Below are 26,745 nucleotides of genomic sequence, written 5' to 3'. Positions count from 1 at the left end.
TGTGTCTCAAGGCAAAGTGAAGTTTCCAAGGGAGAGGTGGAAGTCAACCCAACAGTGAGTGCACAGTGGAGATGAATGTGGCAAAGAATGGCTGCTGCCTGGGAAACAGGGTACTTGAAGTGACAAGACAACAGAAAAAGGGAAACAATCCATGCAGACCTTCTCAGTTATCAGGAGGAGGGGCGAGATGAGCAGGATCTGCCGGGAAGCTTTCGTGGAAAGGGCTCACTCTAGTGGCTGATCACAAAGACGCTACTGGGTGCTGCACACTGCCCGGCATGTCCTGTACATATTCTTAATTTCATCCTTGGAGCAAACAGCCTGTGGGGGTAAATGTCTCCGTTTCACACTTGACAAATGTCAGACTCAGAGAGGCTAAGTGACTTGTCCAACGATAAACCTTGAGTGAGGAAGTTGGGTTCTCAATCCAGGCCTGTGATGCCCAGGCTCCCTGCCCTTCCACAGGGTCTGGGTCCTCATTGACAGCCTCCCTTTAGCGAAGACATTACTGTCTGTTTTAAAGGACAGTAAGGACAGCAAGGCTGTGGGAGGTACCCTCGAGAAAGAGTGTGAGCTGGAGAGTCAGGGCGGAGGCTTGGCTTCACCGGATTGTGAAAAGCCTCACCTGGCAGGCCCCTGCGGTGGACTGTGCTCCCAGGCAGAGGGCTAGAGGAGGAGACGGCAGGAGGCAGAGCAAGCAGGAAAACTGGCCTGTCGGTCAGTAGGCACACAGACTGATCCCCATCGCGGCATTGACCTCTGTAGCTTTACAATTGGTGCAGTATCCTTATTTATCTACCTCTTAGGAATCATGTTTTAAATGATAAGAAAACTTAGCAAAAAATAGAGGAAACTTAACTGGCCATAAAACAGAGAATACATTTTTAAAGATGAAAAGAGAATTCTTATGGCTCATTAAAATGATCATATCATTTTTAAAATGCTGTTCTTCCTCTCCATGACTGGAGTTCATCACAAAGATCTGGCAAGAACTTTTGCTATTTATACACTCTCCTTTCTCTGCCATATAATCTCATTTCTTAAAGCAACGCTGTGTTCCAGGTCGCTTAGACTCTGATCCCTTTCTCATTAAGAGAGAGGATAAGCCTCCCTGGACCCGGTCAGCTGCAGCCTGCAGAGTGGGTTTGTAGTTGTTGTTTTTTTGTTTGTTTGTTTGTTTTCCTGCAGTTTTGGCCGGGGCTGGGTTTGAACCCACCACCTCCGGCATATGGGGCCAGCGCCCTACTCCATTGAGCCACAGGCACTGCCTGGTTTGTAGATTTTTAGGTGCTGGTGTGTGGAGGGAATCCCCTGCATGCTGTTCATGTCCAGGGAGTTTCAAATTGTTGAGTATAAACTGACCTTTCTGCTTCAGCTGAAGCCGAAGCCACACGAGTGTTGAAGTTTCCCTGAAAATGTCTTTGGGGATCTCTTGATAAGTCATAAAGGTGGGCCTTCTAGTGCTTGCCTCCCAGGTGACCCTCAGGGAAGCAATTCTGGAAACTTGATAGACAGGGAAAGAAGAACAGGTCCACAGGAACTTTAGCAGTTCCCAGTTTCAATTTGAAATCAAAACCTGACACATTTTTAGAGTCATTTGGTGCCTTTCCAGAGAGAACTCAGGACTGGCTATTTCAGTGATAAAACTGCAATCCAGCCATCTGTGAAATTTGAGATTTACTTTTTAGTTGGGGGAAAGGAATGTTGGTCAGTCCAGCTGAACTGGCTGTGGTCCTCTGGAGAGAGCCGAGGTTCTGCCAGCCCTCTGGAATACTTGTCCAGACTCACCTCCCTGGGCCCGCTAAGGAGGGAAGCCTTAGCTGCCTTCGAAGTGCTACAGTGTGGGCTGGTGTTTTCTCCTCAAAGATGCCAGGACAGAATGTGGGCAAGACATGCCTTAAGAATGAAATAAAAATTATCAGAGAAATGAAAACTTTGATGAATGCAAGTCTTGCCCCACACGTGAATCCAGTAAAAACCTATTATTTCGGACTGAAGTGTACCTTTATGTCATCAAGGGGAAAGAAACAATTTTCTAAGCAAACTAAAAGCACGTGCAGCATCTGCCTCAGTTGTGTCCAGCCTAAGGGAGACACAGGGCAGGTAGGCCCCGAAAGGTGGTTTATTGTGCTACCTTCCAAGAGCCGAGAGCCTGCAGGGCAGGAGCAGGCAAAATAGTTTTATTACAAATGGCATCATTTCTTCTTCTGTTACGTAGGTCCTTAGGTTTGTGCATCTGCCTATGCTGGTGAACTTCCAAAGTCATGATTCTGCTCTGAAATTTGACAGGCAGGCGCCACCCTTTGAAGGCGCGCGCTCTCTCTCTCTCTCTCTCCCCTCTCGTTCTCTCATTTTCTCTAGTTCTCTCTCTTTCTCTCTCTCTCAAGGAAGACAGAAATAGCTGGGAAGATAACACAGTCAATATGCTTCAGGATGGGGTCTGGGGACCCTCAATGTCAGCATCTCCCAGGAACTTGTTAGAAATGCACATCCTCGGGCCCCACTCAGACCTACCGAGTCAGAACCTGTGGGTGGGAGCCTGGGGCCCCAGCAATCTGAGTTTCGCGAGCCCTTCAGGCGACTGTGGGGCACACCCAAGTTTGAGAGTGTAGGGCCCAGGGAAGTTTCGGCTTCCTGGAAGATGACTGAATTTTACCAAGTGATACAGAAATCTAGTCCTGAAGTCTGGACTTAAATTTTTCAGGTACAGTATTATCGAAGTTCTTCCTGTTCTCTTGAGCTCAGAAATTGATGAAAGTAGGTTTTCCCAAGCCTTTCTCACCATTTCCCAGGGGTGTTACCAGGTACTCCACTAAGAAAAGATCCTCTGGGGAAATGAGTTTGGGATACAAGTGGAAAAAACAATGTGAAACCAGGTTTTTCTTGCAGAACTCCTGAGTCTTTAGTTTACTAATATTTGTTTGTTTGGTTTTTTTGTTTGTTTCTTTTTTTTATTTTATCTAATATTTGTTTTTAATCTTCATGAGGGGGTTATAGAATTTCTCAAATTAACCTTAATCATGGGTCCCATGTTTTGAAAAACAAGTCCAGGGATCATAATTACAGTTACCCACAGTTTGCCTAAGCTGCTTCCTGATTCAGTATGAGAACATTCAAAAAGCAAGAAAAATGAAATATACCTAAAATGCCTAGGAAGAAATAATGTTTTAGAAAATAAAACACCTGGCCAGGTGCAGTGGCTCACAGCTGTAATCCTAGCACTCTGTGAGGTTGAGACAGGTGGATTACTAAAAATACAAAAAATAGAAAAATTAGCCAGGCATGGTGGCCCAGCCACTAGGGAAGCTGAGGAAAGAGGATGCTTGAGTCCAAGCATTTGAGGTTGCTGTGAACTGTGACACCATGGCACTCTGGCCTTAGGCCACAGAGCAAGACTCTGTCTCAAAAAATAAACCAAAAAACACCCAATTTTAGTTTTGAAATCCTAAAGTTTAGTTTTAAAAACCCAGATACCAAGAAAGTACTGTTTTAAAATCCTAAAGATTGAGGAATGAAATAAAATAAACTTCAGATTTTTCAATCATCATGACATTTTGACAAAAACATAGAAATGAACATAAGATGCCTTTATTTTTCCTTTTATCCAATGGAGCTGTGATCAACACTCCAGGCAGGAGAGCACCAGACACCTGTAGGGGCAATAGAAGCTGTTTATGAAATGTTTACTATAGACCAGATATTCTTCTAAGCAATTTGTAATTATTATTTTATCCTGAAAGCAATCTTATAAGGTAGGTATAGTCATCACCACTTTTTTTTTTGGTTTTTGGCCGGGGCTGGGTTTGAACCCGCCACCTCCGGCATATGGGACCAGCGCCCTACTCCTTGAGCCACAGGCGCCACCCGTCATCACCACTTTTTACAGAGGTTCAAGCCTTGTCTTGGCTTCCTAATTGCCCGGGATTACGTAGCTGGCATGTGGAGAAGGCAGGACTTACAACCACAGTCCGCAGCGTGTGCTCTTAACTAACCACGGTGCTGTCCTCAGACCTCACTGGGGAACGTGGAATGTAGTTTGCCAACAAAGACAATCAGAAGATAAACTGGCAATTCAAGATGTCCTGCTGGAAAGTTTCAGAGGCAAATCACAGCTGTTATCCCAAGAAGATTTTACAAAGTTATCTGAGAGGTTATGAATCTGTTGTGCTTTGCCACAGTTGACATTGCATTTCAGGAGGATTATTTTCTTTTATAAAGGTGTGTGAATGTCCCTCACATGCTATGCACTGAAATGAGGTGAGGGCCTCATTTGGCACACTAGAGAACTCCAATTACAAGTTAACCCTGTGCCCCATGCTGGCACAAGAAAAATGATTCAAGACATACCCCTGCCCAGAGTACACAGTCTAGTTAGGGAAGTAAGCTAGTGTATATTTGTTCTCTTTTAATTTATTTATTCCCACCTTTTCCCAGAATACATGTAAGGCCAGGGATAAGATGTGTGTACAGGCCTTTTGTTACTCAAACACTGTACAAATACTGTGAATGTCAGATGTTGTTATAAAGGTAATTTGGTCACCTGAGATTTGGGGCTCTAAGCCAGTGTCAACAGCACAGGCACTGTGATAAGTTATCTCAGCCACTGCTGTTAGCCGTTACCCCGTACCATGTGTGACTTTACCCTGTGCCATTTGGCTCTGGATTAAGATGTCAACCCTGTGGGGCCCGTGAGAGGCTGAGACTGAGTGGCTCCCAAGATGCCTTCCGACATGTTATGAGCCTATGATCGTAGTGCTAGGAGTGGTTACCACAATGGCAGATACTCACAGATTAGGTTATACTTGGTTGAAAGCCTTTCAACCAGATACTTAGAATTCCTGTGACCTCTTTGGGATTTAGTTTTCTTTTGATCAAGTTTATTATCTCACTAAGTAGTCACCGTTCTGTTTTGTGATGAGATGGGGTCAGTTATGTTAGGAGCTGCTCGTTTGTGGGGTATCTTACACCGGATGGCTTATGTCATCAGGATGTAACCTGAATTGCCTGTGCTGACATGGTCTGTAGGGAAGTCAGAGTAAGGGGGAGGCAGAGGCAGGATCAAGGTTAAGAGCACAGATTATGGGGGTGCAAAGTGCTGAGTCAGCATCCTGGCTCAGCCTTTCCTTGCTATGAGACTCAGGACACATTATACAATCTCTTTATGCCTCAGTTCCCACATCTGTGAAATAGTGAGTGTTATAGCACCTGTCCCATAGGGTTATCGTAAGGACTAAATGAGGTGATGCGTGTAAAAAACATGTCTACAATGCTTGGCACAGTAAATATTCAGTGAGTATTGACTGAGAAATTTTAAGTTATTATGTTATTACTAAGAAGGGGTCAGCAAGAGCTGAAGTCGTCCATATGCTGGAAGAGGCGGCTGCAGTCTCTACGGAGCCACTGCTACTCTGTCATGGATGGTTGACACCTTCCAGGTTTAACAGCATATGAGGATGCTAAATGCCAAAGCTTGTCCCTGAGGTTCATGATCAAGCAGATCAGCCAGCATTTCTGTTTCCCTCCTAGCCTGTGACTGTGACCCCAGGGGCATCGAGACACCACAGTGTGACCAGTCCACGGGCCAGTGTGTCTGCGTGGAGGGTGTTGAGGGTCCCCGCTGTGACAAGTGTACTCGAGGGTACTCCGGGGTCTTCCCCAACTGCACACCCTGCCACCAGTGTTTTGCTCTCTGGGACGTGATCATTGCTGAGTTGACCAACAGGACCCACAGATTCCTGGAGAAAGCCAAAGCCTTAAAGATCAGTGGTGTGATCGGGCCTTACCGGGAGACTATGGACTCAGTGGAGAAGAAGGTCACAGAGATAAAAGACATCCTGGCACAGAGCCCGGCAGCAGAGCCACTGAAAAACATTGGGAATCTCTTTGAGGAAGCAGAGTAAGTAGTTAATGAGGCGGAGTAACAACTCAATAATATCTTTTTCAACTTTGTGAATAAATAGGAAAGATTTCTTGGCATGGTGCTAACCTCAGAAGGTTTGGTTAGTCCTGTGAGTGAAGTGAAAACAGATTCTGGGCCATTTATTTTCTGGCAGTCTTGACTGAGCATTTGGGTGAGTGACTGTTAGCACATCAGTGGGGACCCGAATTCTAAATGTGTGAGTGTTACCAGTTCTTGACCTTTTGACTAAGGTCAAGTGTAAAGGGAGGATCACAGTCAGTACTCATCTTTGCAAATGATGCTCTAAGGCATGAGAATGGGAGAAATGCTGGATTTGGAAGACAAAGATTCATAATTGAGTCTCAGGTCTGCTCCATGTGAGGCTGATCTGTGAAATGATAATGTGATTGCAAAAAAGATACTTATGCATGCATGCTCAAGGTGCCAAAAAATGTATTTTAAGTGATGTTATCTATGTATTACTCTTGTAAGTTGAATTGAATTATGGTAACAATGTGTAGTATGACATTCCCAGCACCTCTTAATAATCACAAAAGTCAATTGAGACTTGTATTCATCTTTTGTTACCAGTATATATTGAGTAATACAATTTTAATACCATTTTACCCTTTCTTAAAATGTGTATACACTTTTGGGGGCACTTTCTGTGTATGTGTATATATTACTATTGTAGTATTGCTACTCCTGGATAAATTCCATTACCACAAGTGAGATTCCTTATTTTCAGTTATTTCCACTGCGGGGCCATTGGTCCACCAGACTGGTGCTTCATTCATCCAGTTACATCCACTTCTCTATAGTGAAAAATCTTCACCCCGGCCCTTCATTGGATAATCATCTGTCCAATTGGAGAGTGTTTATTTTGTCATCGGAAGCCAACAGGATTGAGCTGATCGGTACTGAACTTCTCAGGGATCATTTTTCTACCCTCATCTCTCTTGCCCCCAAACATCCCTGCTACCTCTGACACAAAAGACCCCCCAGGATCAGCACCTGTAGCTCAGTGAGTAGGGCGCTGGCCACATACACTGAACTGGCAGGTTTGAGCCCAGCCCGGACCTGCTAAACAACAATGACGGCTGCAACCAAAAGATAGCCGGGCATTATGGCGGGTGCCTGTAGCCCTAGCTCCTCGAGAGGCTGAGGCAAGAGAATCGCTTAAGCCCAAGAGTTTTGAGATTGCTGTGAGCTGTGACACTACGGCACACTACCGAGGGTGACATAGTGAGACTCCGTCTCAAAAAAAAATTAAAAAAAAGACACCCCACAAATAGCACAGTAAGACCTAAGAGCTGAAAAACAAAACAGGAAAGGTCATGAAGCATTTGTTTTCCCAGATGTTTTTTTCTCTTTTAAGGTAAGCATGAAACAAAGATTATTGAGAAAGAGAAAAATAGGTTTACAGAGTAAGAAGGTATAGGCTTTATAAGAGCCAGCTGTGTTCACCACAGACAATAGTGGGCCCCTTGTTGCAACAAGGAAAAAAGCAAAGAGCCCCACAAGGTGGTCTTTGATTACAGACTTAACACTGAGGCCTGCGTGAGTGGACTGCTTCACAGCTTACTCCTATACACTGAGAATTTACATTATGAAATTATAGTAACATGTTTTGCATATGATGGGAACTTTAATCAGCATCTTTAAGAAGCCAGAAAGACTTTCCCCCTCATATACTTGAGAAGCAGGAAAAGAACAGCTGACATTAGCTCAAATGATTTATAGAAGGGTTTTCTAGAACTTCTAGACTTAAAGTAACTGGGCCCTTGATTTCAAGCCTCAGATTTTGTGCCCAAGCCCATGTGGTTGACCAGGGTGCCAGGAATTGTCAGTGCAGGTAATGAAGCACTTTTTTTTTTTTTTAAACCATAGACAATGTGGGAGAAAGGAAGCATTTTACCTCATTACAAAGACTCTCCCTCCTAGGGTGCAGCAGTCACAGTGCTGGTAGCCATGGCATGAGTGCAAGCTCCTTATAAAATGATTCTTGGCCATGTAGCCTGCACCTCTGTAGAAGGAAACACTCCAGCGTCCTTTGAGAGCCTGCCAGGGAGAAATTACTTCCCCAGAGCAGCTCTGTTTCTGCCTTGACTATTCATTTAACTAGATACATTGTAATAAACTCAGGAAAACTAGTTTCACTAATCCTTTTTAACACACTGTCTAAGGATGCATGTTTTAGGAACTAAAGTGGCTGTTATTTTAAAAAAAAAAGTTAGATCTGATTGTTTTAAAAATTATAACATTGTATAAGACCTGAGAAGAATGGGAAGATGTCTGTGAATCAACTGATTAATAAATGCAAAGCACTGAGAAAAAGAAACTAAGTGTCGTATCCTCAGGAAAAAAGTCATTGGGTTTATAAAATGTAATTTTATCAACCAAATCAAATGATTCCTTTGAGTACTTTTTCTTTGACTCGATTATGGTTTAGAGATTTGAAGATACAAAATCCAGTTGAGTTTAGATTTCAAATGATATATTATAAAAGCAAAATGTTTATCATATTTCATCCTCAGTAAATACTACCTCCTTTCTTATAAAAACTAAAAGGGCTGTTTGTTGGTAGAAGGGAGCTCCTTTGATGGGATCTTGCTTAAGAGGTGAGCATGTGAAAAGCTGATCTGGGTGGCTCCTGTTGTCTTCCTAGTGGGGCTATAGGGCTTCCTCTCTGCATGTTCCATCTCGAAGGAGATCCCTGAGGCTCCGAGAATTTCTGGAAGGTGGCTGGGAGACATAATTCTATGCTGGGATCATTTATGTCTTTTGAGTTTTCACAATTGCAAGGGCTTGAAGCTGCTTGGCGTATAGCTGGAACTGCACGTTCTAACCTATGTTCATATTACAGCAGAGATTTGGAATCCCTCAAATTGCCTGCCCATGTGCCACAACGCTGCTAAGTCATCCTTTTGTCTTTTATTTAAAATCTTTGAAAAAAGAAAAATTGTTAGATGATTATATAATCTTTTATGAAAAGGAAAATAAATTTAGCACTTAGAAAGAGATGAATTGTTACAAATGACTGGATTTGTTTGAAATTAGAGTATTAATAGATAGAGTATGAATAGAAAATATAAAAATGAATATTTAAAATTCCCCTTGGTGTATTTTACATGGGTAAGCTTGCCTTCTCTTTACAGGAAACTAACCAAAGACGTTACAGAAAGGATGGCTGAAGTAGAAGAGAAATTATCTGACACAGCTTCCCAAAGCAATAGCACAGTCAAAGAACTAGATTCTCTACAGACAGAAGCAGAAAGCCTGGATGAGACCGTGAAAGAACTTGCTGAACAACTGGAATTTATCAAAAACTCAGATATTCGGGGTGAGCATTTTTTGTGTAAATACTCAGTCCTGGACAATGGACTTCACCGTCTGTCCAACCTTTTAATATATAGCACTCTCAGAAGAAAATTAAGTGCTTTCTAAATAATTTAAAAACTTCTGAGCCTCTGGTACACATAAGGATTAAAGTCCCCCATTTTACAAATGTAGGACTTCAGGCACAAGGAGATGCAACATGGGTCACAGAGTGAGCAGCAGTTGTTGTATTAGAACGGTATCTATTTTCTTATTTTTCCCATTAGTGGTTTAATTAACTCTCTTGGCCTTTTCTTGGAAAGAAATAGTGAAGGCATTAAGTTGATACTCTGGCAAGTTCTTTTCCATTCAAGAATGTTGCTGGGTCTGGAATCAACCTTTGCAAATCCTCCCATATTAACATCATAGGCTATACAGGACCCTCTGCAAAAAAGAAAGAAATGTGTTAGATCGCGCTGTCCGTCGTGCTTCCCGCCCCACTATGTCCCTAAAGCCGAAACATGTCATGCTGTTTTTATGTAAATAATACAGCCGGCCCCTCATTATCCAGGAGGGATGGGTTCTAGGACCCACTGCAGATACCAAATCCAAGAATGCTCAAGTCCCTTACTTAAAAAATAGTATAATGCTTGCATCTAACCTGTGCCCATCCTGTGTATACTTTTAAATCATCTCTAGGTTACTTTTAATATCCAATACAATGTAAATAGCATCCTGTACTGTTTAGGGAATAAAGACAAGAAAAAGTCTGCGTATCTTCAGTACAGACACAACTGTCCTTTAAAAAAAATATTTTCCATCCACATCCGGTTGAATCCATGGATGTGGAGCCCACAAAGAAAATAAAACTTAGTACTTAGGGCTGACTGTACTAGTCACTGAGCAGATCTGCATACATGACTGAGAAAAGGGGAAAAATCATCTGGGCATATTATAATCTACAGGCTGCCTGATGTCAGCTATCTAAAAAGAACTGGATGCTTACTTGTGCACAGAAACCACATCTGCATGATTTGACTTAATTTTTCATTTTTCACACAGGTGTTTGGCTTTCTCCAGAGTTAGACTTGGTGCTAATGGGACAAAACATTCATTGGTCATAAGAAGAAAACTATGCTTCTTCACAAATACTTTCTTACAGTAAATTTAGGGCCAGAAGACACCAAATATGGGCATTGCTTGGTGAGGAAATCTAGTACAATGAGATTAACTGTGGGCAATTTCATTTCCTGCTGCAGGCGCATTGGATAGCATTACCAAGTATTTCCAGATGTCTCTGGAGGCAGAGGAGAGGGTTAATGCCTCCACCACAGGGCCCAACAGCACTGTGGAGCAGTCGGCTTTCACTAGAGACAGAGTAGAGGACCTGATGTTGGAGCGTGAGTCCCAGTTCAGGGAGAAACAAGAGGAGCAGGCCCGCCTTCTCGATGAATTGGCAGGCAAATTGCAAAGCCTAGACCTTTCAGCTGCTGCAGAAATGGTAAGGTTTAGGGGTTTGGCCTCACTTTCTGAGAAAAAGGCACCCTACTTTGTCTTTAATACTATTAGTTTGCGAATGAATCAACAGGAGTGAAACTCCCAGGTTCAGGGGTCTGGGCCATGGCACGGGGTGTCCATGACCAGGCCAGATTATTAATAAAAAAACAAAAGCACGTGGGTTTCATCCCTCCCCTCTTCCAGTTGTTTCTCTGTGGAACGCTCTAAAGAATCATGACTACTTTCCCATTCAGTTCTGTCAACTCAGTGACATCTTATTGAAACTTGATTCTTTTTATACAACTGTGGACACTTTTTTTTTAACTTGGTTCTGATTTAGAGTGCAAAAGAGGAATTCAGAATCATTCTAGGAGGGGCTGCCTGAAAAAATAAAAGAGAGTAAAACGATTTTTTTTCCATGCGTATTAGCTAAAATGTTCCTTTCTTTTAGTAACTTTACTTGGTAAAGATTAACCCTGAACCAGCCTAGAAAGTAGATTCATTTCCAAGAAGCTTTTAAAAAGTAACTGGAGAGCCAAATAGAATGAGTTGTGAGTTTAATGAAAACAGGCAGAAGGCCAAAAAAAGCCAAACTGAGCCTGTTTCTTCCCCCGCTTCCTTAACTGGTTTTCACGGAAGGACACCTATCTGAGAGAATTTGGAGGGTATTTTTTTATAGACTAAGGCTTTTGTATTGTCTTAGCCTCGAAACAGAGAACAGTAAACCATGGGAGGTGTGTAGGAGACTGTAGAGTTCAGACTTCATTACAGCCTCGTCAGTAGACTCCCCTGCCCCTCACCCTCACTTTCTGAAATGGACAAAAACACACTGTATTATATTGTCACTAACTTAATTGATGCCCACAAGGTTTTATTTTCATCATCTTATGAAACTCTATAGCCTCTGGTGGGAATGGGGAGTAAGTAGATCTCCTGTCACCACTTATTAAGTGAAGAAAGAAAAATGAAGGCCCAGAGCAATGTGTAAATTACACCTACCAGTAGACAGAGTTGTTATATACAAACAAGAAATGCCGGTTCCCTCAGTCTTTCCTTCAGTATTGATTCCTTCCTTACAAATTTTAATAAAATCAGTCATCACAGATAAAATCATGAACTACACAGAGAAGCAGCTAATTCTGCTGTGCAGCAGGAGGCGCTGGGCAGCGGGCGGCAGGGAGGCAGGGGCTCCTCCAGTGTCACAGACCCAGAGCTTCCCCGCCAGTGGTACCCACCAAGGAGCAGCCAGCTGCTCCAACTCGCTTGCTGTGCTTTGGTCTTTGTTAATTATCCTACAGGAACTCTCTCCATAGGTTCTGTTCTACCATTTCTTTGTGCAGAGATAGATTTTTGTCCTTTGTGTTTTTTTCCAGTACTTTAGAGTCCTTTATCTTTGCCCTCCTCTGTTTGTTGAAACACAACAGAACTTCTGGTGTGCTGTCAGATTGTTTTGAGAGAGCATCCCTGAGGTTTTGTTTCTTCTCTGGATTAGGCCTCATGTGCTTCTATAACATGCAGAATAAACTTTACATCTACTGTAACCCAGCTACATTAGAAAATATTGTTACATTTGAGATGTAATGGGATTATAATTATCTTCAAATTATTAGGCTAAAGAGTTGATTGCAAAACTACCTTTTTTTTTAACTTCTTAAAAAACAATACTTTCCTTGTCTGGGAATATTCTGTTAACTGCTTCTCACTGCAGCAAATCTTTGGCTTCTTTTCAGTATGAACATCTTCCATTTAAAAAAGGCTCTAAATGCTTTTCTCCCTGTTCAGCCTTCTCTAGCATATAGCACACTCGTAATCTCTCCGTTTGCATTTGTTCTGCCATGAATGACCAAGCAGTAATTTTGCGAAGTTCTGGTCAGTAAGAAAGGAGAAACATATGCAAGTCTGATGCTGGTGAGGGTTGGGGGCAGTAACTGGGGAAAGCTACATCCACCTTTGCTCCTTTGTTTCACACTGTTTTCTCTTTAACACACAGAATGTTTTTCTCACTTCCCCAGCTCAAATCACACTAGCCAACAAATCCTTCCCCACCTACGACGACTGCGTTCTCCTGCTGTCTCCTTTCCTACTTTGCTCCATACTTACTGCTTCTGAACTAGTCTTGGCTAATTTATGTGGAAAGATCCTGTCTTCCTAAGCAGATAGGAAGTTAGTTAACTAGAGCAATTTACCAGAGCAAGTGGCATGGTGCTGGGCCTAAAGAAAGTTCTCAATGCTTAAATTTTTTAGTTAGGAAAAAAATACTGTCCCCCTCACATTGGCAGAATTTACCTTGATATAGTAGATAAGGTTTGTACCCTGGACAGAGCCCATATTGTATTTTAATTCATTTAGACAGAAGGTATTGGTGAGGTTGTTTTGGAAATTGGCAAGTTAACTTGTTCCTAAACTCTTCGCTCCTCTCTTAGTTCTGTCTCCTGAACGCTATTTTCAAGCACCCTTTCTGTGGACCACCTGCACTTCTCTGGGGCCACCCAGGCCCTGCGCAGCTGCTTCGCTGCAGCAAACTCACTCTCTGAGTGCTTGTGCCTGATGCTTGGCTTCTTGCAGACTTGTGGAACACCTCCAGGGGCCTCTTGTTCTGAGACTGAATGTGGTGGCCCAAACTGCAGAACTGATGAAGGACAGAAGAAGTGTGGGGGGCCCGGCTGTAGTGGTCTGGTCACTGTTGCACACAGTGCCTGGCAGAAGGCCATGGACTTTGACCGAGATGTCCTGAGTGCCCTGGCTGAAGTGGAACAGCTCTCCAAGACGGTAATTCAGTGGATGGCTTCAGTTGCTGTTACTTTTTTTGTTTGCTTTTGGTTGTACACTGGAGGATCTGAAACGGAGAAGTCAATTCTAAATGCTGACTAAAATGGAAAAGGCATTTCACAATCAAATATGCACAATCAGCTATGAAAGTTCACATTTTGAAGAGGTCAGACAAGAGATGGGGAGATTTTCTTCATAGATAAAATAATTTGCTTTCTTTTCTAGTAACAGGAAAATAACATGTTTTAGAGCAAAGAGTTCAAATCTCAGACTGATGATAATTTGAGATAACCAAATTACTTATCATGATTCTAGACTTATAAATACATCCAGCCATACTACAAATATTCTATATTAAGTAATTGATCATTTATTCTTCTAAAGTGGCACATACTTAACTGAAGTATTCTTGTGGGTACCTCAGAAAAAGAGTAGGGAATATTTCATAGGCCAGAAAATGTTTTGAAGGAGTTAAAAACTTCAGAAATTTTTAATTGCTAGCCCTATGTAGAGAATACCACCTTACAGGAATCTGTATACTGAATACTTTGAGTATCTTTGGAAATACAATATAGTACACTGTTGAATGAGAGAAAGTTGTTTCCTAAAAATACACTTCCAAATGCATAGTTTTTCAACATCATATTTTGGGCCATTTCTAATATTATGGTTTGCTTTAGAAAGAGTGAAGTTGTTCCACAAGTAAAGTAATCTTATTGTTTAGGTCTCTGAAGCAAAACTGAGGGCAGATGAGGCGAAACAGAATGCTCAAGAAGTTCTGTTGAAAACAAATGCTACCAAAGAAAAAGTGGACAAGAGCAATGAGGACCTGAGAAATCTCATCAAACAAATCAGAAACTTTCTGACCCGTAAGAAGTGTTTTCATTTTACTTTTATTAGACATTGTTCCTGCAAGATTCTCTGTGGTTTAGATAAAATCAATTTCTGATAGGGTATTAAAGTGACATTTACAAATAAGAAAAATATCCACGTTAAGAAATGTTTCTATTTCTTAAGAAGCTTATGTATGTGTATTAAATAACTTCCAATGTTAAGCAAACACAGACAAACGTAATGGGGAGACCCAGGCAGCCAAAGGCGCAGTGGTTCACACCTATAATCCCAGCACTCTGGGAGGACAAAGCAAGAGGATCACTGGAGGTCAGGAGGTAGAGAGCAGCCTCAGTAAAGTGAGACCCTGTCTCTACTAAAAATCAAAAATTAGCTGGGCCTGGTGGGTACACGCCTGTAGTCCCACTACTCAGGAGGCTGAGGCAGGAGTATTGCTTGAGCCCAGGAGTTTGAGGTTGCTATGAGATAAGCTGAGGCCATGGCACTCTAGCTCACGTAACAAAAACATACTCTTTCTCAAAAAAAAAAAAAAAAGGTCATTTACAGAGAGAATTCAATTGTAATTTGTTCAAGATTACATGATGTCATGTCATTAGAATCTCAAAGGAGAGTTATTTTGACATTGCCCCCAAAGATTCACAATTCTATTATTTAAAGGATATTATGCGTATAGTTAAACAATTCTGTACCTCTAGTGTTCAGTAGAGAAAAAGAAAATCTCCAGAATTTGAGGTCCAGATGACAAGTGTTCCTGGACTTCCTCAGGTGTTATCAGTTAAGGATGGTTTTGGCTACTTCATCTCACATAATGTGAAGTCTAGTAGTTGGATAGCTTCATGGGTCTGGGACTCAGGCACTTTTCATCTTTCTACCCTGCCCATCTTAAGCTTATCAGCTTTGTTCTCAAGATAGTTCCACATAGTTTCAAGGTGGCTGCCAAATTCCAGACTACACATAAAGACAAAATAATATCTAATGGTAGAAGAGACCGCCTGTTCCTCTGCAGTATCTTTTTAGAAGAGAGGAAACCTCTCCCAGGACCCTTTTAGCAGTCATCCTCATAAATCTCATTAGTCAGAAATATGACTGGAAAATGGAATGTGATTATAGTAATTGGCAGACTGATCAGGATTTAATGTTGAATTGCTCTTTTTACCTGACCTTTGAAGATGTAAGTTCCTGGAAAAAAAAAAAAATCAGTATTCTGTTAAAAAGGAAACAGGTGGAATGGCTAAAAAGGAGTGGACAATATTTACTAAGGATAACTTAGGGAATATCCAGTAGAAGTCATCATGCAAGCATGTATTTTTATAATAAATCCTCTGGAACCCATTTTTATGTTCTTCGACAGTTTAAAATGAATGAGAATCTAACATATTTGAAACTTAACCTCTTGTCTTTTTTTTTTTTTTTTTTTTTTTAACCAACTTCCATTCTGGACACTTGAAACTTCTTGGCTTCATTGATAATTTCCTGATTCTAGATAATTGATAAGGAACAGCAGCTCTTGGTATCTGCATTTACAATAGTTTCCTGGCTGTTCTTCCAACCACAAATAAAAGATTTTATTGCTGTCAGGTCCCAGCTTTAAACCCTGGTCACTGTGGTTTTCCACAATCTGAACCATTTAGTGTGCTAGATTTTCACATTAACATGTTCTGCCCTTACTGTCCCTCCGTCCAGAAATGTTATTTCTTCTTTCAAATCCTATTACACTGTAATACCTGATCAGTTCCCCATCTTCTGTGAAGTCTTCCCATTATTCCAGTCTCAAACAAATGCTAGTCATACTTTGCTGTCTGCATTTGTTCTTTTTGTGTGCGTAAGTCTGGTCTCCCAACCTTAAGTGGATTACAAATAAACTTTTTTTTTTTTTTTGCAGCTTTTGGCCTGGGCCAGGTTTGACAAATAAACTCTTAAAACAGAAAGTCTGTATCTCTTGGTGTAACCCCACCAGTGCTTGTCATATAGTAGATGAGCAGTAAGTGATTGAGTGACCCATCTATGATTTTTTCACGTCTTTACGGGGACATCTTTGCTTTCCACAGAGGATAGTGCTGATTTGGACAGCATTGAAGCAGTCGCTAATGAAGTATTGAAAATGGAAATGCCTAGCACCCCACAGCAGTTGCAGAACTTGACGGAAGAGATACGTGAACGAGTTGAAAGCCTTTCTCAAGTAGAGGTTATTCTACAGCAAAGTGCTGGTGACATTGCAAGAGCTGAGTTGTTGTTAGAAGAAGCTAAGAGAGCCAGGTATCTAAAGACGCGACATCTAAGGGGCTCTTTTATGTATGTATCTTATTTATGGAGTCTGGATCTTTGCAGGAAGAAAAGAAGTGTTCTTTTCTGAGGCATTTTTTTCATGTCCATAGACAACTATTATCTCATTCTTTCACTCAGCAAAAGTGCAACAGATGTTAAAGTCACTGCTGATATGGTAAAGGAAGCTCTGGAAGAAGCAGAAAAGGCTCAGATTGCAGCAGAGAAGGCAATTCAGCAAGCAGATGAAGACATCCAAGGAACCCAGAACCTGCTAACTTCAGTAAGATATTGTAACTGTTATCAATACTATATGTAGGAGAAAACATCGGCATAGACTTACCTAGAAAAGAAAGTGCAATTGATAGTTACATATAAACAGAAATCTTACAAGTCAGCATTAACTTACATAAATCTAAACGACTTGCTTAGCACAGATGCTAGAAGTGAATGGAGATATGTTTGCAAGGGGAAAAATAAGGATGCTGAAGACACTAGCCCAGTAAGTCCCCTCTCATTGTCTCACCCATAAGAAGCCTAAAAAAGATAAACTGTTCTTTCAGGAAATAGAATATACTCCGTTCATTAGTATCAAGTATAATACTGTTTTCAAAATTAGGTTTTAGAAAACTGTCTTTATGTTACAAAGCAGCCCAAAAGCAACATGTATGTGAAGACCAATGTCTGAAGATTTGGGTGATTAGTCACAAAAATTTTACTATATACTAAATTAAAACCCACTGGAGAGCAGTGAGCCCAATTCTAGAGGACGCTAATAGTCTATAGCTAATCTGTTTTATTCAGAATGCATGTAAAAAATGTTTTTTGTAGGGTGATGCCTGTGGCTCAGTAAGCAGGGCACCAGCCCCATATGCTGAGGGTGGCGGGTTTGAACCTGGCCCCGGCCAAATTGCAACAAAGAAATAACCAGGTGTTGTGGCGGGCGCCTGTAGTCCCAGCTACTTGGGAGGCTGAGGCAAGAGAATTGCCTAAGCCCAAGAGCTGGAGGTTGCTGTGAGCTGTGACACCATGGCAGTCTACCTAGGGTGACAAAATGAGACTCTGTCTCTAAAAAAAAAAAAAAAAAAGGTTTTTTTTGTAAGCAAAACACTTAGACTAATAAATATTAAAGGTACTCATTAAGAAAAGAATTTTTCTTGGGGATTTAGTGCTTAATTCTAAAAATCCTCTTAATCTCCTAAAAGAATTAATGCAAACATAATTATTTTTCTTTTGTTTCTCAAAAACCAGTTCTTCATGTAATTGTTTTCCTTCCAATTTTAGGAAAATTTGTTTTTAAAAACAAAATGAAGAAAATTGACTCACCCAGTCCCTACACATGATCTCAGATATACTTTGAAATTAGATGCTCACTGTACCTAACCCTTTTGGCCTTCTCAGAACCACCCTCCTAATGTTTAAAACCTAGGAGATGGGCTGGGCACCTTTGACTCATGCCTGTAATCCTAGCACTCTGGGAGGATGAGGCAGGAGGATCACTTGAGGTCAGGAGTTTAAGACCAGCCTGAGCAAAAGCAAGACCCCATCTCTACTAAAAATGGAAAAATTAGCCGGTGTGGCAGTAAGCACCTATAGTCCCAGCAACTTAGAAGGACTGCTTGAGCCTAGGAGCTTGATGTTGCTGTGAGCTAGGCTGAAGCCGTGGCATTCTAGCCAGGGTAACAGAGCAAAACTGCCTCAAAAACAAACAAAAACCTGGGAGATGGTTTTTCAACATGCCTTTGCTACCAAGTTAGTTGATACAAACTTGTCTTCCCCTATTCCACTGCTCTCAGTGAAATGAAGCCCGACAGTTCTGAAATCATTTTCCTTCCTTAAATTTTGAGCATCTATAAGGGACTTTCTTCAGGCAACTTGTTCAAGTTTAGAAAAATTAGGTTTTTCCTTCCAGACTATAACTCTTCAAATATTTTGATTTTTTTGACCTTTTCAAATTTCTCAATATGCTGTTAAGACTTCAGTGACCTTTGTTTCAGTGACTTTTAAAAGTTACTGTTTTGAAAGCCAGGCGTGGCGATGTATTAAGGAGACTAAGATTAGGAGAATCACTTGAGTCTGAGAGTTGGAGGCTGTAGTGAGTTATGATCTTGCCTGTGAACAGCCACTACAGTCCAACCTGGGCAAGACAGCATGACGCTGTCTCTAAAAAAAAAAAGTTTTGAAAAGCAAATTGTAAAATATTAAGTTATAGGTGAGTTATTTAGCTTGATGATGCCAGTTAATGTTTACTGGAGACCCTGGAGGGTAGGAGGTGTTTTAGTAACAAAAAAAAGAACCTCTAGATCAGCGGTTTTCAACCTGTGGGTCACAACCCCTTTGGGGGGTCAAACAACCCTCTCACAGGGTTGCCTAATATCAGATATTTATAATTCATAACAGAAGCAAAATTACAGTTATGAAGTAGCAATGAAAATAATTTTATGGTTAGGGATCACCACAACATGAGGAACTGTATTAAAGGGGTTGTGGCATTAGGAAGGTTGAGAACCACTGCTCTAAACTATGCTTTTTGAAAACTCTTCAAAAACAATTCACTCATTTTAAAGTAACATCCTCAAAGAATTATAATTACTATAAGAACTTTATTCTAAGTTAATTAGTGGGTAAGCATTAGTTTGTTATATTTACAAAATTTAGCATATGTCTGTACTGATCCATTAATTTCATTATAACTATTGTTATTCACAGTTGATTCTATGCAATAGACTCATCCTTGAAGATCATTTTAAAGAAAAATTGCTGGCTTGGTGCCTGTGACTCAAGCGGCTAAGGCACCAGCCACATACACCAGAGCTGGCGGGTTCAAAATCCAGCCCTGGCCCATCAAACAACAATGACGGTTGCAACCAAAAAATAGCCGGGCATTGTGGCAGGTGCCTGTAGTCCCAGCTACTTGGGAGGCAGAGGCAGGAGAATCACTTGAGCCCAAGGAGTTGGAGGTTGCTGTGAACTGTGATGCCACAGCTCTCTACCCAAGAGGGGACAGCTTGAGGCTCTGTCTCAAAAAAAAAAAAAATGAAAGAAAAATTGCTCAGTGAAATTGGTTCTTTTGTCATGGGTCTGTTTCATTTGGCTAGCTTTTATTTTTTTTCAGTTTTTGGCCAGAGCCAGGCTTGTACCCACCACCTCCAGTATATGGGGCCGGCACCCTACTCCTTGAGCCACAGGCATTGCCCTGTAGCTTTTAAAAGTCAATGTTTATTGATTCTACTTTGAAAAGAGATCAAATGGAGATACTAACCAGTTGCATAAATTAGATATTTTTTCCCTAAATAAGTTTGAATATTTATAGCTTCGGGCTATAACTTTCTCAATGCTACCTTCACAATTCCGTAGAAACTTTTCTGAGTTTCAAAGAACATTCCTAGTCTCCCTGTCAAGTAATTAGCTAAAATCTTCACTACTAGAGTTTAACCATTAGAACTGCTAGGAAAAACTAGTGAAGTAACTGTAATTTCCCACTCACGTTACTTCGGAAACTTACATGGGAATCCCTCTTCCACAGCTGCTGATTTGTGAATGTTCTTCAGCCAAGGTTTGCAAGTGTCCTTGAAATGCTTTCTCAACACATCAAGCTACCTGATGGTGGTTTTTACTCTCAGGAGAGGAGAATTTTTTTTAATGATCTCATTAGATCATTAGATCATCAGAAGTAAAAATATGAGATGTAGCAAAGACTAAAGTTGGTCACTTTGTACAAGTTTTCTTGAAGTATTTTCATTTTAGTAATTCTAGAGCAAAATGGCAGAGCACACTTTAAGATATTCCTCCCAATCTGTCCTCATTGTAATTTCTACCATTTCTTAAATTAGTGGCTCACTGGATGATTAACATACTTTTAGATTGAGTCTGAAACAGCAGCATCTGAGGAAACGTTGTTCAATGCCTCCCAGCGCATCAGTGAGCTAGAGAGGAATGTGGAAGAACTTAAGCGGAAGGCTGCCCAGAACTCTGGGGAGGCAGAATATATTGAAAAAGTGGTATATACTGCCAAACAAAGCGCAGAAGATGTTAAACAGGTAAGTAAATCTTTGTAACTTTTAAGAGCTATGTTGATAAAGGAACAACCAGTCTCTTCCTTGCTGTCCTTAGATTTAATCAGGTAAGGACCTAATAGGGACATTAATCAGAAACATCCCAAATAACCTCTCTCGAAACAGTCTGTAGAGAGATGCAGGTAGTGGATATGAAAGTGTCCAGTATGACCTATGCCCTCAAATCTAAACTCAGATGACTTTAGAAGAATGGAGTTAATTTAACTTAGGGATGGAAGTCTTAACAGGCATACTAAACTTTATTTTTGTACTATATTTCAATTAGGAAGATCTTCATGGCATATAGGAATTACATAGCCATGTAAGAATACTTTAAAGGCAGAGTGGAAAAACCTTAGTTCATTACAGAGAACAGGCAGTGGGAAACTCAGTCTTCTTTCAGACTCATTTTGAATTAACTACCTCTTGCTGCTCAATAGAAGGCACTATATTTTGCAGAGAACATCTCACACAAACCTAATATTTAGCCAGAAGTAGTAATTTCAACATGTCTTCAGCTTCTAAGTTTGCGGGGCTTTAGAAGAGAAGGACTTCTAAAAGTTTTCTTGGTAACAGCTGGGGAAGGGGGATGGTAACTGTTGGATGACTTAATTTCTGTTTATAACTCTTTTACTATTCAAAGATTTTCCTGGAAATTATTACAGCTCTTAGGCATTCCATAGAGTGGCTCTCCTACATCTGTGAGTTGGAGAACAAAACAATGAGCAAAGTTCACTGTCAGGATATCGGGTAGCGGTCCTTTCTGTTATAGTTTGTGTCACCCTGCAGTTCTGAGGGCATCCATCTGTCAAGTTGTCTGCTATAGGGCATTCTGCATAATGGTATTTGTTACAAATAAGACCAAAAATCCCTTTGAAAATTCTGTATTTGCTATTGCTTTAAATTTCTAAAAAGAATCATTTGCAACCATCTTTCCAAACCCACACCTCATTTCTCTTTTCCTCACCCACTTTTTGTGTATGCTATAATCTCACCCTTCTTTCCTAAATCTTGTTAGACCTGCCTTTTCCCTCTGATTTCCCACTGAAGTTGAGTCTTCACAAATCTAAAATTAGTTAAGATCCCAATGGTCCTCCATTTCTTCAACATGGGCTTTCTCTCATGTCAGTCTGCTTTGGAAAAAATCTACTCCAGGCGGTGCCCGTAGCTTAGTGGGCAGGGTGCCGGCCACATACACTGAGGCGGGTGGGTTGGAGCCCGGCCTGGGCCTGCTAAACAATGACAACTGCAACCAAAAAAAAAAAAAAAAAAAAAAAAATAGCCAGGCATTGTGGTGGGCACATGTAGTCCCAGCTACTTGGGAGGCTGAGGCAGGAGAATCAGTTAAGCCCGAGAGTTCTAGGTTGCTGTGAGCTGTGACGCCACCGTACTCTACTGAGGGCGATGTAATAAGACTATCACAAAAAAAAAAAAAAAGAATCCATTTCTCTTTGTAACTCTGCATACAATTACGCTGTAATTTTTCTATAGAAAAGTGCTACTCAAAAGAGAATGAGGGCTTAGGCCTAGACTTGCCGCCACTCCAAAATTTTGAAATGTTCTTTAAAATCATGTCAATTTTGCATTCGATTCCACTGTTGATTTCAAGATCACTTACTTATTAACTTGATGAAGCTTAGATACCCGTGGCCCTTAATCCAGAACGTGTGCCATGCAAGTTAACGTCTATGTGGTCTGAGCTTGCCATGAATGTTACTTCTCTCTTATACATAATCACTGACACTAATACTATCACCTCTTTCTCTCTGAATGTGGAACTGCAGACTCTAGATGGTGAAGTTGATGAAAAGTACAAGAAAGTAGAAAATTTAATTGCCAAAAAAACTGAAGAGTCAGCTGACGCAAGAAGGAAAGCTGAAATGCTACAAAATGAAGCAAAAACACTTCTGGCTCAAGCAAACAGCAAGCTCCAACTGCTGAAAGGTGGGCTGGGTCTTTTCACTTAGGCTCATGTTTTTGGGTTTTTTTTACAAAGTAATTTTAAAGTAAAGGCATACATAAAGTTTGAATCTATTCACTTTGTCTTAAGTGTTTAAACCAAGCATTACAGGTAAAGATTAGATTAGGTTTTGAAATCATCATAGTATAAATTGCTCAGACTTACTTTTTCTTTTTATCTTCCACAGATTTAGAAAGAAAATATGAGGACAATCAGAAGTATTTAGAAGATAAAGCTCAAGAATTAGTGAGATTAGAAGGAGAAGTCCGCTCACTCCTAAAGGATATAAGCCAGAAAGTTGCTGTTTATAGCACTTGCTTATAGGGCTATAACATGGCTGAGGTGATCAAACTAAAATAGCTACATTCTTAAAATTGATTTAGTGATCTTCAAAACTCATTACCTATTTAATGTTTTTAATCACCAAATTTTTGTATCAAGTTAAATAAAATACAGTGCTTTTGTATAAATATATATCTAGTATAATTCTTACATTGTTACTTTTACTGATTTGGTGTTCATTAATCTTTCAGTATAAAAATGAATTTATAAACAGGTTTACTGCCTCCATGAAGACCCTAATTTCTGTTATGTATATAACCAATTACTCTATATATAAACAATTATTCATCTGTTTGACAAGTTAACATCTTCTAAAAATCCACAATCCTCCCCGCCCTACCACCCAGTGGGATTCCCGGGTTGAGGTAAAAGAAGTTATAGCCTATGCTACCTTCACTGTATCAATGGTTGCTTAGTTGCTCCAATTTCTAAAATTCCTTTAAGTATCCCTTGTTCTAGGAACAAGAACAAAAAGCAACACTTCGAAAATCAGGAGACTGAATTATGGCTCGTAAGCATTACCACATAGAATAAAGCCAGAATTGCTGATGGGAAGATTTCAATTAAATCAGGCCAGAGTTTATGGACCCTGCTCCCTCCAATTAAGCAATACTACTAAAAAACACAGAGTGATGGTATAATTTCTTAGCTTTGCTAAAGATTCTCTGCTATAATCTGTAGGTGAGGCCAAAACAACAATGTTAACAATCACTTAAACCCTCGTGTGGCATGCTGATTTTGTGAGGACTTTTTTTGCATTTGTGTATTTAATGTGTGCTCCAAGATAACTTACTTTTCCACTGTGTGGCAGACAAAAAAAAAAGTTGGACACCCCTGCTTAGTCCATAGGATAAAAAAAAAATTACTGGAATGTAATTGCCAAGCTCATGTCAACTTTATAGCTGAACTGTTAGCTGGATAAAAGCCCAGCCCCTAAGTGTTTTTCTCACACATTCCTCTTAGAACAAAAGTATTCCATGGACTGCTTAACAACCACCCACACATCCAACACAGCTGCATTTGAAGCTGGGCCAGGACAAGAAGTTATGTAAACAGCCGTAATTTAAACAATCAGGCAACTTACCTCCAGTCTGGGGTAATTGTCACTTATATTTAGGTTAAGAATCCAAATAACTGGAACAATTATACAAATTTAATATGTATTTAAAATAGTAGAAACCCTTTCTGTTGCCCCCTCATCTTCAACTAAAGATCCCATTTTGAAAATTACTAACACACTGCCACACTAGAAAAAAATTCTTTTTCCTTGGGGCCACAGTGCTTTATTACAAAAACAGAATAAAAACTTCAAAAACAATCCTTTTTAATTTAATGAAAATTTTATTTATTGTTTGTACGTGAGTTTAATCTGTAGCTCAGTGCTGGAATCAATTTTTACTCTGCACACCACATGCCTTGTATGTCACTGACAACGTACTTACTGGTTTCTGACAGTCAAGTCTTGTCACTTCTTCAGTAGTTAGCTGTATCTGGAGTGGACCTCGGGTGGTGAGGATGCGATCTCTGAATCATATCACCTAAGTGTGTATGTACGTACAACAATGTGTCACTGCATACTATCCTACAATTTCATTCAAAGAGCCCCCAGGCAATCATTCAAGGGGGGATGCACAACTGGAAGTTACGGTAAACAGAAAACATAGTCCAGCACATGCAGTGGCACACTGGGCAGGCCAACTGGAGCGGGGTGACAGGACGTGGGGGAGACCTGCTGATTGACAACAAAAACAATGAGCAGAGGTTTCACAGCACACAGGTATGCTGTGCATCTTCCTGCTTATCCACCAGTTAGTTTGTTCTATATGCTTCACAAGAAACTGGGCTTAAAACTAGCATGAGTTAAATACAACTCACATGGCAGTTAATGTGCTAATCAGCTTAATGAAATGGACAATTAACACCCCCCCTTTATAAGCCAAGAAAATAGAGACCTTAGTAGATAATTATAAATGAACATTTAAAACTTGCTTTTTATTCTTGGCGGCGCCCATAGCTCAGTGGGTAGGGCGCTGGCCACATGCACCAGGGCTGGTGGGTTTGAACCCAGCCTGGGCCTGCTAAAACAAAACAATAGCCAGGCGCTGTGGCAGGTGCCTACAGTCCCAACTACTTGGGTGGCTGAGGCAGGAGAATTGCTTGAGCCCAAGAGTTTGAGGTTGCTGTGAGCTACAATGCCACGGCACTCTACCAAGGGCAATACAGACACTGTCAAAAAAAAAGGTGGGATCTCAGTGCATGACACACCTCTTGGGGTTAAGACACGATTGTAAGAGGGACTTTACCTAACAAATGCAATCAGTGTAGCGTGGTTTCTTGTACCCTCAATGAATCCAATAAAAAAAAATTAAAAATTTTAAAAAAAATTTGCTTTAGGGCAGTGCCTGTGGCTCAAAGGGGTAGGGTGCCGGCCCCATATGCCAGAGGTGGTGGGTTCAAGCCCAGCCCTGGCCAAAAACTGCAGGAAAAAAAAAAATTGCTTTACTCATAGGACTTTACTACCCACCCAGATATTACATGCATTCTCATACTGAATGGAAACACTTAAAAGTTGAATTTAACTATTATTTTGTCTCTACATCTAGGATTTCATATTAAATTATACTTCATTATACCCTAATTGGAACCTTTCTGCTAAAAGTAGGGGACATGACTGAGTTTAAATAAACTAGCACTTCACATGATATTGGGATTTCAGATTTTAAAAAGCTGCAAAGCACTTCCAATAATGGCAAAGGAGAACCTATCAGGAACACATTTTAAGAGAAAGTATAAAGGCACTGGACAGCAAAAATAAGCAAGCAGAAAGTACAAGGGAGCTGACCCTAAAAAGAATAGCGCTGGCTGAATGTCTCAATTTTTTTTTGATTAGCATTTTTATTTTATTTAAAATATGGAACGCTTCGCGAATTTGCATGCCATCCTTGTGCAGGGGCCATGCTAATCTTCTCTGTATCGTTCCAATTTTAGTATATGTGCTGCCGAAGCAAGCAATGAATGTCTCATTTTTAATAGGTTTTTACTTGAGAGGATAAAAGCCAAGTTTTATTGGAATCAGAAGACAGAGTTTGGGGCAACCACAACAGCTGGAATGTGAAAGGAAAATCCCCCCCAAAAGGGAAGGGGGGCCCCCAAATTCTGCAGAAACTGCCCTGTTTCTGGTTGACCCTTGAACTACATTCTATGGGAAAGAGTTCAGGCAGCACAGATAAAGCTGTAACAACTGAGAAGAGATTTCAACTGCTGCCTCCTTACAAAGAAGAGTTTGGGATTGTTGTTCAGCCAACTTAACTGCCTGCTAAAACAATTCAGTTTTCTTCAGAACTGTGTAACAGAACCTAGAGTCTTTACTATGTGTCACTCATAATGACTATGACACAATCTGAATCTATGTCATCTATACCAAATTTGGGAACTACTTAATGAATCTGAAATGATTCTTAAATTGAATTATAAAATGTAAAAGCCTATTTAGCACTTAGCAAGTTTGTTACTTAACTATCTCAAGAAATGACCATTTAAAATGTTTATCAACAAACACAATTTTATAGCACTGGGACATGGTCATTTACCCAGCCAAAGAAATCCACACAGGAAAAGACAGACCATTAAAGACTCCCTTACGTGTATTTCTCCAAAAGTATATGCTAAACACTTAGTAGGTATCTCGAAAACAGAAGGAAAATGACCTTTTAAATGCCTTAATATTGTCATATAATGTGATAAAAAGATACATTCAAATACAAAAGCAATAAGATAAGAATGCACAGTAG

The 26,745-nt window shown here is 40.5% G+C and overlaps 1 protein-coding gene and 1 non-coding gene across 2 annotated transcripts in view; one reads left to right on the top strand and one right to left on the bottom strand.

Moving 5' to 3' along the window:
- LAMB1 (laminin subunit beta 1) overlaps window positions 1-23,082 on the top strand; it is a 73,899-nt gene extending 50,817 nt beyond the window's left edge. The window contains exons 25-34 of the mRNA XM_053554031.1: window positions 5,527-5,896; window positions 9,058-9,242; window positions 10,477-10,718; window positions 13,280-13,483; window positions 14,208-14,352; window positions 16,384-16,591; window positions 16,739-16,880; window positions 20,461-20,637; window positions 22,437-22,596; window positions 22,800-23,082. Coding sequence (XP_053410006.1) covers window positions 5,527-5,896; window positions 9,058-9,242; window positions 10,477-10,718; window positions 13,280-13,483; window positions 14,208-14,352; window positions 16,384-16,591; window positions 16,739-16,880; window positions 20,461-20,637; window positions 22,437-22,596; window positions 22,800-22,936 — 1,970 coding nt within the window. The 3' untranslated portion in view covers window positions 22,937-23,082. The remainder of the gene's footprint in view (window positions 1-5,526; window positions 5,897-9,057; window positions 9,243-10,476; window positions 10,719-13,279; window positions 13,484-14,207; window positions 14,353-16,383; window positions 16,592-16,738; window positions 16,881-20,460; window positions 20,638-22,436; window positions 22,597-22,799) is intronic.
- A 2,777-nt stretch (window positions 23,083-25,859) lies between these two features.
- LOC128560494 (U6 spliceosomal RNA) lies at window positions 25,860-25,966 on the bottom strand. Its single transcript, XR_008372992.1, has one exon. It is a non-coding gene; the product is annotated as a U6 spliceosomal RNA (small nuclear RNA).
- Between the last annotated feature and the right edge of the window lie 779 nt (window positions 25,967-26,745).

Source organism: Nycticebus coucang, chromosome 11 (assembly GCF_027406575.1).
Source record: "Nycticebus coucang isolate mNycCou1 chromosome 11, mNycCou1.pri, whole genome shotgun sequence".
NCBI classification, from domain to species: domain Eukaryota; kingdom Metazoa; phylum Chordata; class Mammalia; order Primates; family Lorisidae; genus Nycticebus; species Nycticebus coucang.
The sequence above is the reverse complement of the archived record's forward strand: the minus strand, read 5'-3'. Positions and strand labels throughout refer to the sequence as shown.